Source organism: Macaca mulatta, chromosome 2 (assembly GCF_049350105.2).
Source record: "Macaca mulatta isolate MMU2019108-1 chromosome 2, T2T-MMU8v2.0, whole genome shotgun sequence".
In the NCBI taxonomy this organism is placed as follows: Eukaryota; Metazoa; Chordata; class Mammalia; order Primates; family Cercopithecidae; genus Macaca; species Macaca mulatta.
In genome coordinates, this window is record NC_133407.1 from 28372291 (window position 1) to 28393471 (window position 21181).

At 37.6% G+C, this 21181-nt stretch overlaps 1 protein-coding gene across 3 annotated transcripts; it reads left to right on the plus strand.

Annotated features, from left to right (window-relative positions):
* Nucleotides 1-3321: 3321 nt before the first annotated feature.
* SGO1 (shugoshin 1) lies at nucleotides 3322-20402 on the plus strand. 3 transcript variants are annotated; one of them, XM_001089281.5, is made up of 9 exons: nucleotides 3322-4607; nucleotides 4743-5208; nucleotides 7175-7323; nucleotides 7405-7601; nucleotides 12630-12706; nucleotides 14314-14372; nucleotides 15883-16689; nucleotides 19640-19829; nucleotides 20056-20402. In XM_001089281.5, the coding sequence occupies exons 3-9, from the start codon at nucleotides 7182-7184 to the stop codon at nucleotides 20165-20167; spliced, it is 1584 nt and encodes a 527-aa protein (XP_001089281.3). In that variant the 5' UTR covers nucleotides 3322-4607; nucleotides 4743-5208; nucleotides 7175-7181; the 3' UTR covers nucleotides 20168-20402. The 3 variants fall into 3 exon arrangements, with proteins under 3 accessions (XP_001089281.3, XP_028699480.1, XP_077850276.1); XM_028843647.2 differs by lacking the exon at nucleotides 15883-16689; XM_077994150.1 differs by lacking the exon at nucleotides 4743-5208.
* Nucleotides 20403-21181: the final 779 nt, after the last annotated feature.

Genomic DNA, 21181 nt, shown 5'->3' on the forward strand with positions numbered 1-21181 from the left:
AATTACAATTTTATATTTATCTTACATTCTCGGATAAACATCTGTCTTCACCATGGGACTGTAAGGCTCATGAAGATGACACTAGCTGGGAAGAAGATTTTCACTTTTCATTTTATTCTATTTTGTACTGTTTGAATGTTGTAGCCATCTATTAAAGGATTTTTTTAGAGGTAAAATCATGACTCATACAAATTAAAATGAATTGATGTCAGAATTTGATTTAACTCATCAGTTATTGAGAAAATCAGTAAGATGTTATAACCAGTTCAAAGGAGAATTCTAAGAATCATGTGAATACGGAAAATCAGGAATGCTAAAATGAATTTGTAAATAGCTGAAAAATAGATCTATCCTCAGGAAAATAATTAATTGAATTCTAGTGGACACAATCATCTGCATTTCTATGGACAAAAAAATCATTTGCATTATTACCAATTTTCTACAATATATAAAGTTGTAAAATAGCTCCAAAACAATGAAAGGCTGAGATAAGCTGGAAGAGCACACTCAAGATGATACATAGTAATATTTTTTAACTACTTTAAAATTTTTCACAATTTTTCTTGCTAGATCTATGTATGTTTATTATATGCTAATAGGTAAATAAATGATTACCTGATTTTTAATAATGTCAGCAAAAGTTATCTACGTAGAGGATTATGGTATACCCTTCTATATGTGTTTATATACCAGAAAACTCATAAATTTAAAGAAGTAATTAGATCATCTGTGTCTTTATTTACTTCTTATTTTACGTTAAGCATAATATACTACAACATATGATTACTTGTATAAGTTATTGGTCCACCTAAAATTATTCCTCCCTACCAAATTTGCACTTACGTATGCCATTGTGATAAAGCAATTGGTAGAAATCAAAATCAGTACTATATGTTAAAACAGTGCTAGGTATATATTTAGAATTAACACCAAAACTATTATATGCTTGTTGTTTATTTTTAAAGACAAGAATTATCTATACCCACACAATGCTCTTAATTTGCCTGGCAATAATTACTCCAGTATTCCCCTTCTTTCAGATGAAAAAAAAAAAAAATTCAAAAGGTGACTACCCACAATTTGTATAACATAAAGAAAAGGAAAAGTAGCAATTTCCACAGACTATTATTCTTAATTAAAATTTTTATTGAACTAATTTTAGATTCTCATGTAACTGTAAAAAATAATACTAAGAAATCCCCCTCACACTTTGCCCAATTTACCCTATAGGTAACATTTTGCAAAACTATCATATAATAGCCAGGATATTGACATTGAAATCTTAGATTTCCTCAGTTTGACCAGCATCCATCTGTTTTGTGTGTTGTGTGTATGTGTGTATGTGTGTGTGTGTGTAAGTTATATTATTGCCTGTGTAGGCTTATATATCCACTACCACAGTGTAGATAAACCACAAGGGCCTAAATGTAAGAAGTAAAACTACAAAACTGTTAAAAGAAAATATAGATATAAATCTTTGTAACTTTGTATTAGTCAATGACTTCTGAGAGATGACATCAAAACCACAAGGAACAGCAAATAAATAAATCAATAATAATTGAGAATTAAATTTTCAATAAAGTTATGGAAATTTAAAATTTTGTGCTTCAAAGTACGCCATTAAGAAAGTGAAAGAACCAGGCGTGTGGTTTGAGCCTATAATCCCAGCTACGTAGGAGGCTGAGGTGGGAGGATACCTTGAAGCCAGGAGTTTGAGCAACAGAGGGAGACTTTGACTCTAAAAAAAAACAAAACAAACAAAAAAAAAAGGTCGGGTGTGGTGGCTCATGCCTGTAATCCCAGCACTCTGGAAGGCTGAGGCGGGTGGATCACCTGAGGTCAGGACTTCGAGTAAAAATCATAAAATCTGCACATAGTAATAAATGTTAGGAACAAGGCAGTTAAAGATTAGTAACAACCAGTTTTATTGGGATTTTAGGAACTTGCAGGGGAGAATGTGAGTGCTCGTTATATTTTATATATATCATAAAGTTAAAATTAACGAAAGTAGAAATAACATGCATTCACATGTTGAAAAACCCTGATAGTAATGCAGCTACAAATATTCACTGTCATTTGAGAGCAAGATTTTTAAGAAGTTAAAATTATTTGAATTACGCCATAACTATTCTAAACATCTACTAAATTAAACAAAGAATTTTGACTAATTGGGTACCCTTTCATAGGTTCTTCTCAGTTTGTCAGCTAGATGACATGTTCCTACACTGTACTTTGCTGATATAATTAAACTATGGATTATCTCTGAATTAGGCTGGGTACCACTGTGATATAATAAAAGGGAGAAGTAGCAGAACATAGTCTAGTTGTTAATAGCATGGACTTTGGAGCCAGGCTTCCTGGGTTCAAACTCCAGTCCACCATTTAGCACTCTTTGAAATATGCCTATTTTTGTTCAAAAAGGAATATGTGCACTCTTCTTGGGAACAGCTGTAGTTTCCACAATATTTTAAAAGAGCTGTTGATTCCAACAGGAATTTAGTTCCCTAAAATCAGCGGCAGTAGAACATTTTGATGTACGAAAGTTATTCATGCTAGGACTCCGGTGGTATTTTCCCTCACTGCCCCTAAATTCAGCCATTTCTATTCTTTAACGCTCTATAATAAACACTTGATTTGAAGTCTGATCCATTTTTAAATTGGGAACGGGGAAGACACCCCTCAAAAAGTCAGAACCTCCAAGCCTTTGGTCAGGGCCAACTATATAATCTCTGTGGGTCGATGTGAAATGAAAACATGACGCTCCTTGCTAAAAATGCAAGACAAAAACCTTCAGCTTACCGATAAGTAGAGAAAGATTGAAAAGAAAAGGAATTGTGGAATGTCTTACCTTTCCTTTTCCTTTCACGCCATCACTTTTAGTGTAAGTGGTTAGCAAATATAATAAGGTTGGTTGGGCATGGTGGCTTAGCCAGTAATCCCACTTTGGGAGGCTGAGGCAGGCGAATCACTAGAGCTCAGGAGTTTGAGACCAGTCTACGCAACATGGCAAAACCCTGTCTCTACAAAAAAATACAAAAATTAGCGGGGCGTGGTGGTGGGTACCTGTAATCCCAGCTACCTGGGAGGCTGGGGCAGGAGAACTGCTTGAACCTGGGAGGTGGAGACTGCAGTGAGCAGAGATCGTGTCACTGCACTCCAACCTGGGAGACAGAGCAAAACTCCGTCTCAAAGAAAATAATAATAATTTCAAGACGGCAAGGGTGAGTCCTTCTGAGCACTTTGTACTTAGGTCCCTAACTACAAAATAAGTGGTTCATGGAAGCCATTTAGTGAGCATCCTGAACACTGTATGACATGGGACAAAAAAACAGTGACAGACACGCATTGCATGAATCACATCTGCTCACAAGATTGCTCCATTGCCTCATCAGACATAACTTACAAAACATAAGTTCAAATATAAACTACTAAGCATTTCAAGATGGCCACAGCAGAGCATTAAACCAAATGCACAGCCCTTCTAAGCACCGGTTGCCTGCTGATAAAGCTGGCCCTACTCTCTGCTCTCACTTTCCACTTCATACTCTTCTGACCTCAAACAACAAAAAAGCTCTCTGCCCATTCCTTCTTGATGCTTCTGCACATATAAGCCACATTGCCCAGTGGCAGTAAACTGAGGATTAATGGAGTTGGTCTGGTTAACTTGGAAAACAAGGGAGTTGTTGGCTGGAGAAGGGTGTTTCAGCCTCTTCCACTCAAGCTAGGACCGGTCCCTAGATTAGAGCAAGCACGTGTTAGCTACCTTTAAAAAACACAACATACCTTCATAAAGAATGCCTAGATTCAAAGCATTTGCTACGTTTTCATTTGTTCCTTTATTGTCCCAGTGAATATTTACTACCTACTTCAAATTGCAACGAGATGCTGACAATTTAGCTATCGATAAAGCAGATGTAGTTCCTGCCCTTATTCAACTTCAAGAAACAGGCAATGAACGACAAGTCAGTGTCACAAGGAATACTCCAAAAATGCAGGGCACTAAGAAAGTGTAAAACAGATACTAAGGGGCTTTAGGGTCAGATAAGTCTTTCTGGAAGAATTAATCTGTACAGTGAAACTTCAGTACACATACGAGAAAGTCAGGCCAAGGGAAAGAATGTTCTTGACAGAACGGTATTGGCAAAAGGGGCAAGAATCTTAAGAAAATGTACAAGTGGTGGAACCAGGAATCGTGGGGCTCTTTAAGGACAAAATATGTTAAAGGAGTCTGAACTTCACCTTAAATGCAACAGGGAGCCACTGTCAAGTTTCCTATTTGATACTTGTTTTGTAAAAATATTACTCTATGAAGAATATAGGGAGTAGAATCTGCGGTCAGAGTGGGTACTAGTGCCATTTTGGGAATAAGATTAGGCTGGAAGCTGGATTGGGGGGAAAAAAGTGGGCATGAGAGAAACTTGGAAAGTAGAGTTGAGAAGACCGTGTGACTGACTGGACGGGCAAAGGTTAAGAGAGGATAAAGAATCATTAAGGATGATTTATCAGGCTTCTAGTCGGTAACTGGATGGATGTTGGTGCCATTTCTCGAGAAGCGTTAAAGAGCCAGAGGTAGCCGGCAAAGAGAAACATGGAGCTCCAATTTTCAGGTATCTGCAGTTTCCCTAATACCTCTTTAATCCAGAATTTGCTCCTTGCTTTGGTTTTAATTCCCCTAAAAGCTGCTTCCGTGTTGCAAGCTGGCTGACCGCTTTAACAGGCAACCAAAGAGATTCTTCTCACAGGAGGAAGGCTTTGAGCACAACCTGGGACACTGGAAGCTGTCAGACTGAAGAAACAGGAAGCTCTGGACTACCGATCACACCCCGTCTTAAAGGTTTCGGAGTGACTCCACCCGCAAAATCCCCACATCTCTGAGGAAAAGGTCCCGGCAGGTCGCCGCGACCCGACCACCAGCTCCGCCCCCGGGCCCGATGGATGCCCGGATGTGGACGTGAGCGAGTTTGAGCCGCGTGACGTCACCTGGCGGGGCGGGACTCTGCCAGCGCCGGTTGGTGTTGGGTGCACGTGACCGCCTCCCAGCCAACCAATGGAGGAACGAGGCGGAAAATTTCGAATGTGGCGACGGTAGTTCCAGGCGACTGGGTACGGTCCTGGAGGGCTCTTTGCGCGTGGCTCGCGCGAGAGAGCCTCGAAGAGCCTTGAAATGTGAGAAGGAGGAAGATAGCTCTTGCAGAAGTAGTGGCCAAGGTATGGTTCTGGACCAGCCCCACCTCCCCTCGGCTTTCCGCCTCCTGAAGGAGGAGGAAGTAGGTTTTAAGGTGGGAAACAAGGGCGTAGTGATCCGTGTTTGACTTCCCTTGGGTTCTCAATACCGTTCTAAATTCGGTGGCCGAAAGCTCGGGCTCTGGAGTCCCACTGGCCGCGCGCTTTTCGCGGTTCAGCCACTCGATCTGCCCGTTCAGATGTTCTGTCTTCCTCTTACGTTAAATAAATGGAGACCCTAATATCCTACTTTGCAAAATTGTGTAGATTAAGTGATGTGCAAATAAAGCTTTTTACGGTAGTTAAAAGCCTGGCTCAACGCAAGAAAATTGACAGCAGTTCTTTGTGCAGCGTGATACCGTTGACGTCCTCATTGTCCAGGCCATTCTCTTCCTCACTTACCCTGAAGAGGCCGGCACTGACTAGTGTCCTACCTGGCTGTCTTCGCAGCAGAACTGATTGGATAGTTATGAACGGAGATCAAATATGCTAGGTTCTTTTGAATCCAGAGCGCCACGCGAGTACTCTACAGATTGAGACCGTCATCTCGCGCTGTAGCCTGGCTGTGCTTTCATTCCTTCTGTCTACCACACCCCCTACTAACACCATCGCCTAATTTAGACAGGATATAAAACTTTTGATATGGAAAGTTTATTTTGTGATTTTAGCTTGATTAAAAGTAATAAGGAAAACTTTAAAATACCTTAACTAAACTAGATCAGTAACTTAATCTGTATGACTCTCAAACATCCTCAATTCTAACTTAATTGTGTAAAACAACCCCTTTACCATTACTGCTTTTAAAAATAGCTATCCTATCTCTGCTAGGAACCTCCCAGTATATATTGTATATACCTTGGTAGAAAGTTCTTAATCTATAATATCTATATTTAAGATTCCAGACACTGCATAGAGGAAAATAAGGCCTGGAGAACATACTCAAGAAAGTGTAAGGTTTAGGAAAATGTTTGACTATCTTAGAGAAGGTAGCGATATCCTTTGTGGTGAAAATTGTATGCATACATTATTATTGGAAACAAGTTTTTTTTCAATTTTAAGATATTCAAAGTGCAATCTAGAGTAAAAGATGTTTCTGAAAAGTGGTTTGACATGTTTAGTAGCATGCTAAAACCTACCTGACTTACAACATTGAAAGATTAAGTATACTTATGTATTTAATACTCAGCGTTTAACTGTATGTACAACAATATTTTATGTCTGATTTGTTATGTTCATAATTCACTGGGAGTTAACAGCCCTAAGTTTTAGCCATACTTTGAGAATACTGGAGTGTTCTTCTGCCCAAGTTCCTGCTCTAGCTCTGTAATTGTTACAATAGCCTAATAAAATTGTATGTAGTGCTACATAGTTTAAACCTCTAAGGATCACCTTGACTTTCTTGAGAGTGTGTGTATATCATAAGCGATAATTAGGTTAAAATTATCTAATTATGGAAAAATAGTTGAATGACCTAATGTGATGAATTAATCATTAAAGAAGAGCTGGAAAACAAAACCCAGATATATAATTGCCTCAGAACTAATGCTGTAAGCCTAAGCACTAAAAGTTGGTCCTAAACATTTTCTTTAAGAAGCATAAATAATAATGGCATCAAGATATAATAATAAGCATTTTCAATAGTGTCTGGCATATATGCCACAGTGAGTATTTGTTAAAGAATGAATAAGTGGCATATTGTGGAATCTTTGGGTTGGAAATCTATATTCAATAAAACTTTTCTATAAAGTGCCTGAGGAGGACAAGAGAACATCAAAAACATGAATGAGATTTTAAAAGGGGAAAATTTATGTTATCAAGTTAGTTAACTATCTACTTTGAGCTAATTCTACAGTTTAGTCTATTTAATGCATTCTTTATGAACAGCGTATGTTTTTTAAAGTTTTATATTTGATAATATTCTCTCTGAGAAAAATTATTTTTTATTGTTTAGGCAAAAGATGGCCAAGGAAAGATGCCTGAAGAAGTCCTTTCAAGATAGTCTTGAAGACATAAAGAAGCGAATGAAAGAGAAAAGGAATAAAAACTTGGCAGAGATTGGCAAACGCAGATCTTTTATAGCTGCACCATGCCAAATAATCAGTAAGAGATTTTTATGTTGTCCTTTTATATCACTTTTAAGTTTAGATTTAATAACTGATAAATTTTTTAATCCTTTTTTAGCCAACACTTCTACACTGCTGAAAAATTACCAAGACAACAACAAAATGTTAGTTTTAGCTTTGGAAAATGAAAAATCCAAAGTGAGAGAAGCCCAAGATATCATCCTACAGCTGAGAAAAGAATGTTACTATCTCACATGGCAGCTATATGCATTGAAAGGAAAACTTACATCACAACAAACAGAAGAACCTGCTCAGGTATTTTCATTACTGAGGCCGAATTTCTTAGTTTAGTTAAGTAGTTTAGATCAATTATTTTATTTAAATGAATTACTGATAGCTCAATTATGCATGAATTGTTTAAAACATCCTTCTTTGGTGCTTCAGAGCACAGCTATTGCATTTGGCCAGTTAAGAAAGCTTCAAGCATATAGGTGATTGAAGCCTGTTCCTGCCTATTTCATTCGTAAAGCAGGTAGCAAGACAGGATGCAGAAGACATAGTTTTAGCCTTTTGCATTGCTGGTCTATTTGAATGTTCAACTAAGTGAGTCAAAGATAGTGCAACTAAGCTAAAGATATAAAAGTGGTAGTTGAAGTGGACTCATCCAGAAGTTTTAATCAATGCTATCTTAGCTTTTACCTTAGCCTTTTGTTTTGCTATATCCAGTGGGGTTTTATAAGAACTACCTTTATTTAGGACATAGGGAGTATTTAAGTGCTTTTTGGAGAATCGTTTTTACCTACTTGTTGACTAAGTAGAGAAGACTGTTCACTCCCAGACAAGTAAGATCATAAACATTTTGCTGCTCAAATTTTCAATCTGATTTTCTTTTTGTCTAAGATTGTAAAGAAGGTGTTCAAATATGGTCCTGCTAGCCAAAATATAACAGATATGGAGAAGGTTTGCTTTAGGATATTCTTTGTGTCTTGCTGTACCATTGTGTATCATTGTGTATACAGTAATGTGTGTCATTACTTATGAAAAAAGTAATGATGAACTAGTTTATTTATCCCTTTTTCCAGTAGCCACTGCCAGGGAAATGAGGCAGAGAAAGAAAAAAAGCAGTGGTGAGTGTCAGGCGTACAGAACATTGAAATTCTTCCCAGTGGCCATTGCTTCGCTATACCAGTGAAAACATTTGAGTTGGCACTTAGACCGGAAGGTCAGATAAGAAAGTGAGAACATAATGATTAGGGGAGGGATATTGGGGGTGGGAGGAGGTGGGCGGGTAATTGAAAATGGAATTAATGTCACTTCTCCATTGACAGGAGAAGTCAGTGAAAGAGTTCTTGCTTCACTCCCTATTGATTCCTTATTTTTTTTCCTCCATGTGATTAAGACACGTGTAATATATATGTATATATACACATAGACAATAAGTACATATATGGTATATTTGAGAACTGCCTCTATAAAGATTAGGTATATTTTCTTTACCTTCATGGGAGGTTGATATGTGTGTGTGTGTGTGTGTGTGTGTGTGTATATATATATATATATATATATATTTTTTTTTTTTTTTTTTTTTTTTTTTTCTGAGACAGAGTCTTGCTCTGTTGCCAGGCTGGAGTACAGTGGTGCAGTCTCAGCTCACTGGAGCCCCTGCCTCCTGGGATCAAGCGATTCTTGTGCCTCAGCCTCCCGAGAGCTGGGATTACAGGCATGTGCCACCACACCTGGCTAATTTTTATATTTTTAGTAGAGACAGGGTTTCGCCATGTTGGTCAGGTGTCTTGAACTCCTGGCCTCAAGTGACCCACCCACCGCAGCCTCCTAAAGTGCTGGGATTACAGGCGTGAGCCACTGTGCTAGGTGTGGTAGATTACTTTTTTTTTTTTTCCCCCAGAATGTAATCTTTTCTAATTTTGTATTTTCCTTGTTCAGTCAACTAGTAGGGGGAAACAGTTCCTCTAAAGGCATTTGAATCTTCCTCCTCCTTTTACAAAGTTTTTGCTGAAAAACAGAAATAGTAGGAAGTGAATACTTGATGAGATAATTACAAAAGCAGTTGGGAAAAAATTCTATTACTGCAGCTCAGTGGTTTTTGAGTATTTATTAAAAACATTGTTAGTTGCTACGCAAATATATTCTTAGCATTTAGAATGTCAACGTTTGTATTTTCTGCTATATACTAATTGCTTGTGTCACTCATTCTCAACCTCATTGTACACCCATGCTTCAGTGCTTATCAAATCAATTTAGCAGTGATGGAGAAGCTTAAAATGTAAAAATTTTACAAGAATGTTTTCTTGCCTAGCCTAGCAATAGTTAACATTTAGGTAATTTTTAACAGCCTTTTTGTTCCCTAATTTTATAGATTTTTTTAATGACTTGTTTTTAAGTTATATTAGTATATATTTAAATGTTCTTTTTTATTTACCTGCATTAATATTCGTTTCAGAACATTAGCTACATTGATGTCAAATTTAAAGTTTTCATCTTTGGCCGGGGTAGGTTGAGGGGGACAGAGTCTCGCTCTTGCCCAGTCTGGGGTGCAGTGGTGTGATCACAGCTCACTGCAGCTTTCACCTCCCAGGCTCACGCACACTCAGCCTTCACCTCCCAGGTTCAAACGATCTTCCTATCTCAGCCTCCTGAGTAGGTGGGACTATGGGCGTGCACTGCCACACCTGGCTAATTTTTTCTTTTTTTTTTTTTTTTTTGCCAGAGACAGGATCTTGCCATGTTGCCCAGGCTGGTCTTGAACTCCTGGTCTCAAGCAATCCTCCGGCCTTGGCCTCCCAATGTGCTGGGATTACAGGCATGAGCCACCACACCTGGCCGAAAGATTTTAATGGGATTAAATTTCTGGTTGTTTTGTTTTTAATGAACATTTTTGGCCTATTTATTATAATGTCAACGTTCATCAAATTTCAGAAGATAATTCAATTAAATTAGAATTGGCTTCTTAGGAATTGAGTGAGAATTGTCATCTTCATAACAGAGATCTACAAATCCACCTCTATACTTAGGTTCTTCATCTTCCCTCTTGTTACAGTGGCAGAATGGCCCCTATTCCTGCTAAAGGCAAGCACCACCCCAAGCCGCTCCCTAGCCCATGCATCAGATTTTCTCTTCTCACCTCCTCTACAACTTTATTCCTGGAAGATTGTTCTCTCTTCCATATATCCCCCTCTCCACTGGATCATTTCAGTCATCATAAAGATGTGCTTTCGTATCTCTCAACCTTAGAGAAGAAGAAAGTAATGAAACCTCTCCTCGTCTCATATTTCTTTATCTCCTCATTTGTTTTCTTCCCTTCACAGCAGAACTTTTTAAAAGAAAACAGTATATTCTTCACTTCCTCAGCTTCCATTCACATTTGAAATTACTCTTTTTTTTTTTTCTTTGAGACAGGATCTCGCTCCGTTGCCTAGACTGAAGTGCAGTGGCATAATCATGGCTTACTGCAGCCTTGACCTCCCAGGCTCAAGTGCTCCTCCAAACCTCAGTCTCCTGAATAGCTGGAACACCACCACGCCCAGATAATTTTTAAACATTTTTTTGTAGAGACCACCTCACTATGTTGCCCAGGTTGGTCTTGACCTCCTGGGTTCAAGTAATCCCCCTGCTTCAGCCTCTCTAAATGCTAGGAATACAGGCATGAGGTACCACGCCTGGCCTGCAGCCACTCTGAATCTAGATTTGATCCTTACCATTCTGTTGTCACTGCATATCAAGGTCACCAAAACCTCCATGTTACCAAATTCAGTGGTAACTTCTCTTTCTTCTTGACCTTGCAGTAATAATATGTAAAACAGGGACCACTCTTTACTTGACATACTTTGATCTATTAGTTTTCATGATATTATGCTCCCCTGGTTTTTATTCTACCTTTCTGACTATTCCATATCGGTCTCTTGCTGATTTCTTCCTCATTCTACCTTTAAATGTCAATTCTTGGCCAGGCACATTGACTCATGCCTGTAATCTGAGCACTTTGGAAGGCTGAGGTGAGAGGATCACTTGAGCCCAGGAGTTCAAGACCAGCCTGGGCAACACAGCGAGACTCCCATCTCTACAAAATAAAAAATAAAAATTAGCCAGTTGTGGTGGCATGCACCTGTAGTCCCAGCTACTTGGGAAGCTCAGATAGGAGGATCACGTGTGCCCAGAAGTTGAAGGCTGCAGTGAGCTATGATAGCACCACTACACTTCAGCTTGGGTGACAAAGCAAGACTTTATTTCAAAAAATGAATAAATGCCAGTTGTTGTAGACTCATCTTATACCCTGTCATAGCTTTATGTACTGTCTGCTGATGCCTTCCCAGTTTACAGTACAGAATCTAAAAACAAACACATACACACGTATACACACAGCCACCATTTGCTATCTCCACTTAAAGATGTATAAGGGATCTCAAACATACCTTATATAAAGCACAACTTCCCCTTGCCTCCCCCAAAGATACTGTATACTTCCTACCTTCCTTTATAAGTCTTACTCATCTTAGTAAAGTAGCCTACTCATTTGCTTAGTCCAAAACCACAAGAGGCTTTCCTCTCCCTCATTGTTCCCACCTCCATCCCTTTTCAGTCCTTGAGCTTGACCTGTCATCTCAAGGCCTTCCACTGGGCTTCACCTCCATAGCCATGACTCTAATCTTAGCTGATACCATGTCTTGCCAGATATGCTATGATGATGTCTCAACTCTTTCTACCCCTGGCCTCTTTTAATTCAGACTGATCTTTCAAAAACTTAAATCAGTTTACTTCTTTTCTTAATATTAAGTACCTTCCCATCATACTTAGACTGAAATCTAAACTCATGGTTCTCAAGGCCCTACATTATGTGGCCTCTGCATGTATATCTCCTACTGTTCTCAGTGACTATGTTCCAGCCACAACAGCCTTTCTTTCCTAAACACAGCAAGATTTTTCTTATGTGTATTTGCTGTTTCCACTGCCTTCTTTTCCTCCTGCTCTTTTAGTGGCTGGCTCCTTTGCAGTCTTCTGATTTATATCAGATACACTCTATTTAAAAGAGCAATCCAACCTGAGTTACTCTCTATCACCTCACCCTGGATATTTCCTTCATGGCACTCATCACAATCTGAAATTTTGTACATATGTCTTCTCTTTTTAAAATTTTATTTCCCTGCACTAGAATGTAAGCTTTAAGAGGATAAGACTTACTCTGCTTTTGAGCTCTTATAGACTCAGCTCCTAGAACTATGGCATGGCACCATGGTAGACTGTCAACAAGTGCATATTGTTGAATAAGTTAATGCTTTCTTCTGAATACTTCAGTTATAACAGTGTTTTGTTTTAATACATTAACAGAACCAGGAAATATGTTCCTCTGGAATGGACCCCAATAGCGATGACAACTCCAGAAATTTATTTGTGAAGGATTTACCGTTAGTATCAAATTCTTTATTATGATTATTAATACTAAGAAAGATTTAATTCTGTGATTCATTTATGAAAGGAAATGTGCTCATGTCAACTCTTATATTTGTAGTCTGATGCTTTCTCTGCTGAGAATATATTTAAGAGAATTTGATGTGTTGAAATTCTATCACATATAGCCAAGCTAAACTACCCTTTTTATCATATTTCACTCCTTTTTTGATGCTTAGGAAAAAGAAGCCTTACCAGATTTTTAATTCTACTTCATACTTTCCTCCAGTCATACTTTTCTGTGTACCATGTTTTTATTTTAAGAAGGATTAGCTATTGAAATGAGATGTTTTGCCAGCCCTATAAATAGTCTGGTTTGGGGGAAAAATAAATAAATAAATGAAACATCATATTTAACACAGTTGTCCCATTGTCTCGCTGATCCAGTTCATTTTTCTAGATCACCTATACCCTCGTCCCCTTCTCTTGGATCAAATATACTTTATTTATTTGTTTATGAATTATTAAGCTTTAATTATAAACAGTAAAATGCACAGATCACAGTTACACAGTTCGATGAGTTTGACTAATGTATATATCGTGGAACAAAAATGTCAATGAAGACATAGTGTTTTTACTATTAACATTTTGGGCCAGATAATTCTTTGTTGTAGAGGGCTGTCTGTGCATGATGGGATGTTTAGTAGCATCCATAGGCTCCACCCAATGAATCCCAGTAACATCCCTCAGGAGAACAAAAAATGACTTCAGATATTGTCACATGTTCCCTGGAGAGCATAATTGCCCTTAGATGAGAACTACTGCCATAGACAGTTCTTTCGTATGCCTTTCAAGTCCATCCCCTTCTCCACAGAAGTAACCACTAAGATGATTTCTATTGCCGTAGATTACTTTTAATCATTAGTAGTTTTTAAACTGTTGGACTTTAAGATCTGACAAACTTATGTTGTGGACAAAAAGTAAGATAAGGTAATCGCGTTTGTAGAAGTTTTCTAAAATAGTTATTAGTTACCACAGCCATTACATAAATCTGTTTAATGTCTAGAGTGGAAAATTCTCTACAGAGAATAAAGAATAAAATTACAATTAGAATGAAACTGCCAGTAATAGTGTTAGAGTATAAAGAACACTTCATGTTTCATGAAGTAAAGAACAACATTTTTAAAGAAAATGAACAATGTTAACTTCAGAAGAGTTCAATAGTTAAGCACCATAAAAGCATATATTACAAACAAATCATAGCTCTGCTAATGATAAAGCAGGCTCCTAAAGAGTGATCAAACTACATTTTTTAAAAAACATTTTACAAATTAATTATCATTGGCTGTTTCCTTAGTTAAATGAAATTGAGTTATATAACATGTTTTCAAGTGGAACTATCCAACTTGATAGGTTAGTTCAAGTAGGAGTTGAATGTCAGTCGTAACAAATCAATCTCCCTATAATCAGCATAAGTGTCCTTTGGTTTCCTTTGATACAGAATAGATGTATTGATTTGAAATCGAGTTATGAAATGATACTAAAGGAAAGATAAATTAGGAAAATACTGAATTTGTTATTACATAATCATTAAATTTCTGTTTTTTCATTGGTATTTTCTAAGGCAAATTCCTCTTGAAGAAACTGAACTTCCAGGACAAGGAGAGTCATTTCAAATAGAAGGTAATCAAGTGAAAATCTAAAAATATTATTAAGGGCAAGATAAGGTCTTTGAGAACAAATAATACAATTAAATTTCTCTAATTCTTTTTTTCTAAACTTTTTAAATTTGTTCATCTGGTATTCTGCTCAAAGGAAATCTGTTTATTTTACACAGAGTAATAGAGTTGTAAAATATGTTTATTATGTCAAATCTGTAATCTGAAACTTTGGCTATAACTATGGCAGCAATTTACTGATTGCTACTATGTGTCAAGCTCTATGTTAGGCATTTTACCTGCACAATCTCACCTAACCCTCACAACAACCTAGGAATATAAGTACATTAGTCCCGTTTTATAGGAACTCAAGAAGGTAAAGTATCTCATATGAAGAAATCTAGATGTTAAGAGCTAGTATTTAAAATCAAAGTTGAACTCCAAAGCTATCCCCTTCTTACTACTTTTAAATTGATATGTCTGTGTTCTCAAATGTCAATCTCCTCCACTTGAACTAAGCTTCGAAGAAGGGATAGTATTTGAATAGCAAAACCGGACATAGCCTCACTTTTCCTTAAAATACAGATTATATTTCTTACCTGAGAAGCTTTCTAGTTATCCAAATCTTATTTATTTTTCAAAGAACAACTTAGCTCCCACTTTCTCATTTGTCCCACTCTGGAATATGCGGTTGTACTTCTCTGAATCTGTACTCAGTGAAACACATATTCATTTTCTTTAAACTAAGAGCACATAAAGCCTGTTATAATTTTTTTTTTTTTGAGAGATAGAGTCTCGCTCTGTTGCCCAGGCTTAGAGTGCAGTGGCGCAATCTCAGCTTACTATAAGCTCCACCTCCTGGGTTCACGCTATTCTCCTGCCTCAGCCTCCCAAGTAGCTGGGACTACAGGTGCCCGCCACCATGCCTAGCTAATTTTTTATATTTATATATATTTTTAGTAGAGACGGGGTTTCACCGTGTTAGCCAGGATGGTCTCCATCTCCTGACTTTGTGATCCGCCCGCCTCAGCCTCCCAAAGTTTGGGATTACAGGCGTGAGCGACTGTGCCTGGCCTATAATAGTTTTAAAGATTATAAAGATTGAGTGTCCCTTATTCAAAATGCTTGGGACCAGAAGTGTTTTGGATTTATTTTTTTAATTTTGGAATATTTACATTATATCAGTTCATCATCCCTAATTTGAAAATCTGAAATCCAAAACCCTCCAGTTAGCATTTCCTTGGAGCATCATGACTGCACTGAAAAAGTTTTGGATTTCAGATTTTCAGATTAGGGATACTGAACCTGTACAAGATTCTTTCACATGTCAGATATAAGCCATCAGTTGATCATTGACAAGTAAATAGATGGTATTATTTTAGTTCCCCAGATTTTTATTTACAGATTTTATAATGTAGAAAAACTACAGAATGACTTTTTGGTCATTCAGTTTTTTACTTTGAATTCTAAAGTTCTTGAAATTCAGTTTTCCACAAAGTCAAACTATTTTTCTCATTTATTTTTTAAATTCTCAGATCAGATACCTACTATTCCTCAAGAAACACTGGGATTTGATTTTGGTTCAGGTGAAGCTAAGTCCACTGATAATGTCTTACCTAGAACTGTATCTGTCCGTCGCAGTTTAAAGAAACATTGTAACAGTGTATGTCAGTTTGATAGCTTGGATGATTTTGAAACCAGTCATTTGGCGGGGAAGTCTTTTGAATTCGAAAGAGTTGGATTTTTAGACCCACTAGTAAACATGCCTGAAAATGTACAATACAATGTTTGTCAATGGAGCAAGGACCAAGCTAACTTATCACTTTCAAAGCTGATTCATCCAGGAACGTTTACTAAAACAAAAGAAGACATTTTAGAATCTAAATCTGAACAAACTAAAAGTAAGCAAAGAGATACACAAGAAAGAAAAAGAGAAGAGAAAAGAAAAGCTAACAGGAGAAAATCAAAACCTATGTCAAAATATAAAGAGAATAAAAGTGAAAATAAAAGAACTGTTTCCAAAAAGAAAATGCACAAATCTGTCAGTTCCAATGATGCTTACAATTTTAATTTGGAAGAGGGTGTTCATCTTACTCCTTTCCGACAAAAAATGAGCAATGACTCTAATAGAGAAGAGAACAATGAGTCTGAAGTGAGCCTCTGTGAATCAAGTGGTTCAGGAGATGATTCCGATGACCTCTATTTGCCCACTTGCAAGTACATTCAGAATCCCACCAGCGATTCAGGTACAAGACCAGTCACCAGGCCTCTAGCTAAAAGAGGACTGAAATATACAGATGAAAAAGAGATGGAGGGTTCTAAGCCAACAAAAACTCCTACTAGTAAGTGATCTACTTGTTTACCTGCGTTTTTAATGTTTGTGATAAATGATCACTCCTGATGCTTATATACTATACTTACCATCTGTTTCTCTGGTGGAGGTTGGAGACTTACCATCTGTCTCTCTTTGGGGGAAGTTATGGTCTGATTAAACAGTGTGGGGCTGGGTGTGGAAATCACAGTTGTATTGCTCTGACCTAATTCAGAAATTGCTTGTTGTGGAGACAGAATTTTTATTTTCAGTAAATAAGGACTCCCAAGAGGACAGAGGGACTCTTTTGTGGAGTTAGGTTGAATTGAAGTAGCTTTTATACACTTACCTGAAGTATCCCCTTGAAAGTGAAATCAAATTTGAATCCAGTGACTTGTTATTTTAATGGCCTTGTTTTATATTAAATTTGACAGGAACTGTGATTTTAAATAATCTTCTAGTTAGTGAAGATTTCCTCAATTGACAGACTTAGTATTCTTTTGTACAACATCTCTAAAAACTGGCTCAGAAAATATTTTATGAGATCAAAAGTAGGCATAGTTCAGATGTTCATAATACAACCTACACCTGTCCACAAAGATTCTCATTTGGCAGTTTTAGTTAATACAAGTAAAACTAACATACATAGTCAAGTTGTATCATTTTCAAAATATTGTTATATCATTTTATTTGATCCTCAGAACAATTCTGTGAAGTATAGGTGTTATGATGCTTATTTTGTTTATAAGGAGATTAAAACCTTAAAAACCGAACCAACTTTCTAAATCGGCTAGTCAGTGGTAGCAGGCAAGTATCTTCTTAAAAAATATGCTGTAGGCTGGGCGGGTTGGCTCATGCCTGTAATCCCAGCACTTTGGGGGGCCGAGGTAGGCGGATGACCTGAGGTCAGGAGTTCGAGACCAGCCTGGCCAACATGGTGAAACCCCATCTCCACTAAAAATACAAAAAAATGAGCTGGGCGTGGTGATACGCACCTGTAATCCCAGCTACTCTGGAGGCTGAGGCAGGAGAATCGCTTGTACCCAGGAGACAGAGGTTGCAGTGAGCCGAGACTATGCCATTGTGCTCCAGCCTAGGCAACGAGCAAAACTCGGTCTCAAAAAAAAAAAAAAAATCAAACAAGATTGGCAGAGTGTTGATAATTATTGAACCTAGGTAACTCAGAGTTTATTATACTGTTATTGCCATGTTTGTGTACATTTGAAAATGTCCAGAAGAAGTTGGGATTTTTTGGTTGTTGTTCACTTTTTAATTGAGACAGGGTCTTGCTCTATCACCCAGACTGGAGGGCACTGTCACTGTCATGGCTCAATGCAATCTCAACCTCCCAGGCTCAAGTGATTCTTCCACCTCAGCCTCCCCAGTAGCCGGGACTATAGGCATACGCCATCACACCTGGCTAATTTTTTTTTCTTTTTTTTTACTTTTTGTAAAGATGAGGGCTCACTGTGTTGCCAGGGTGGTCTCAAATTCCTGGGCTCAAGCAGTCCTCCTGCCTTGGCCTCACAAAGTGCTGGGATTACAGGTGTGTGAGCCTGTATCCATAAAAATACATAAAATCCATAAAAAATACATTTTTAAAAGAAAAAAATATACTCTAAAATAGTGTTACTCAAGAGTTTGATCCCTAGACCTCTTAGAAATGCAGAATCTCAGGCCATATCCCATACCCTGGAGTCAGAATCTGCATCTTTGTGGGGTTTTTTTTTTTTTTTTTTTTTTTGAGACAAGAGTTTTGCTCTTGTTGCCCAGGCTACAGTGCAGTGGCACAGTCTCAGCTCATCCCAACCTCCACCTCCTGGGTTCAAGCTATTCTCCCGCCTCAGACTCCCGAGTAGCTGGGATTACAGGCATGTGCCACCACGCCGGGCTAATTTTGTATTTTTAGTAGAGACGGAGTTTCTCCATGTTGGTTAGGCTGACCTGAAACTCAACCTCGGGTCTCCCAGAGTGCTGGGATTACAGGCGTGAGCCACCGTGCCTGGCCATTAAGAAGTCCTCCTGTGGATTCATATACTCATTAAAGTTTGAGAAGCATTTTTCCAGAATGTAGCAACCGATCTGATATTGTTCCATAAGATATATTTCTCAAACCGAAAGTTGGAATAATTAATACAGTACAATATATTTATGTGGCAACAAACAGGACAGACTATAAAAACCAGATGACACTGGAGCATATGGCTCTTAGTGTACAGTCATTTCACGGTTATAGTTTACTTTTTTGGGGGTACAGTTTGCTTTTTAAAGCTATTTGAGGAGATTGTTTTGCAGTGTCTTTATTATGTGTTGGACATTTGCCTTCCAATATATGTGTAGCTCCAAAGTATACTTGGATGTTTATGATGGGAAAAAAACTGAGTAACTTTTTAACATGCTAGTTTGTCTCCTGGTTTACACAGAAGCTGTTATTTAGAATTCTCATTTGTTTAATAGAAGGAATTTTAGCGGCTTTATAAGACTATAGGAAGAGACTTGATAAAAACCTTGGTATTGAAAGAGAGAGGACTTGATTCCAAATAGCAAGGTATGACTAAAATGAAATTCCATGGTTAAACTAACTTATTATGCCCAAGCTATCCTAGAAGAATTTTACGTTTTAGTGAAGTGTTCTGTTATAATTAATATTTCAACAATGGTTTGAAAGGAAGAGGAAAAAATGATGAAAAAGCCAAAAAAAAAAAAATGTATTATTGGCCGGACATGTTGGTGCACACCTGTAGTCCCAGCTCCTCAGAAGACTGAAGCAGGAGGATTGCTTGAGACCAGGAGGTGGAGGTTGCAATGAGCTGAGATCACACTACTGCACTTCAGCCTGGGCAACACAATGAGAGCCCATCTAAAAAAAATTCTGTTATTAAATGCTGGATTTTGTATACAGTTAAGATATATAAAATTGAGTACAATTTTAGTTCCTGTGTGGGTTTTTTTTAAATCATTCAGTAAAAATTATTTTGTAGGTACACCACCTGAAACTCACCAGTCACCTCATCTTAAACTGAAGGATATCACCAATGTCTCCTTGTATCCTGTTGTGAAAATCGGAAGGCTTTCTGTTTCTCCAAAAAAGACTAAAGAAAGCCCAGCAGTGGCTCTGCCTAAACGTAGGTGCACAGTCAGCGTGAACTATAAGGAGCCCACCCTCGCTTCGTAAGTATTTGGTTTGTGGGAACTTATTTTTAATGATACATGTCGGGGGAATAAGGTTATAGAGCTTTGTTCAATAATGAGTTTTTTCTGAAATAAAAACATTTGATTTTAAAAAACTGAAGTGGTAACATTTAAAATTGGTGTATTTTACCATAACTTGATACTGAGGAGTAAGTTAATATTGGGATGCTTATATTATGCCTGAGATCTCTTTTTACTCTTCCAGGAAACTGAGAAGAGGGGACCCTTTTACAGATTTGTGCTTTTTGAATTCTCCTATTTTCAAGCAGAAGAAGGATTTGAGACGTTCTAAAAAAAGTATGAAACAAATACAATGAAGGTTTTGTTGAATATTGTTTAAATTCAATCTACACCTCTTTCTGTTGCTTCAAGAGAGGATCTGTAAGAGTACACAAACAGAGTGAGCCATTGCCATAGAATATTCTTTTGACAGGACCCTAGCTCATAAACGTTTCTTCAGAACTATGCTTCAAATGGGATGTTTTGTATTAAAATGTTAATAAATCTAATTTGTTTTTTCTTTTGAATATAAATAACTGAACTTAAGCATTATCATCATACCGATTTCTTATGCTGCCTAAACCTCTTAATGTTGGTCAAAATGTATCTTTTGTTGTTGTTGTTGTTTTGGAGACAGAAATTCATTCTTGTTGCCCAGGCTGGAGTGCAGTGGCATGATCTGAGTTCACTGCAACCTCTGCCTCCCAGGTTCAAGCGATTCTCCAGCCTCAGACTCCCGACTAGCTGGGACTACAGGCATGCGCCACCACGCCCAGCTAATGTTGTATTTTTAGTAGAGACAGAGTTTCTCCATGTTGGTCAAGTTGGTCTCGAACTCCCAACCTCAGGTGATCTGCCCGCTTCAGCCTCCCAAAGTGCTGGGATTACAGGCATGAGCCACTGCGCCCGGCCCAAAATATATCTTATACAAACATTTTAGAAATGAATAATGATTACTCAAATTAAGATATTTTCGTTATAAGCTTCTGGCATCTCTATTTTTCCCTTAAGTGGGGGATACTAAAGTGAATGATTTTCTAAGAGGATCTTTTGAAACCCTTCAGTACAGTATTTAAGTAAAATAAATTATTGTGGATCTTTTGAAACTCTGTGTAGTATTTGAGTAGAATAAATTTTTGATATTTACAGTAGAGTACACCCTAAGTTGTTTATGAATTCCTCATACCACTGTTGTATTTAATTTTTCAGATAAAATGTGTATGGAAAAATGACTAGAGAAATTTATTGTTTTTTAGGCTCAGGGACTAGGTAAGTGACTAGTTCTGAACCCCAAGCTCTAATTGTATGTTCAGAGTGATGCCTCAATAAAA

What these genes read in the sequence shown, in the direction of transcription:
- SGO1 (XM_001089281.5), top strand. Translation starts at nt 7,182, where the DNA reads ATGGCCAAGGAAAGATGCCTGAAGAAGTCCTTTCAAGATAGTCTTGAA. An exon ending in AGAGTCATTTCAAATAGAAG is followed by an intron (nt 14,373 to 15,882) that starts GTAATCAAGTGA and finishes TTAAATTCTCAG; the next exon opens with ATCAGATACCTACTATTCCT. An exon ending in GCCAACAAAAACTCCTACTA is followed by an intron (nt 16,690 to 19,639) that starts GTAAGTGATCTA and finishes ATTATTTTGTAG; the next exon opens with GTACACCACCTGAAACTCAC.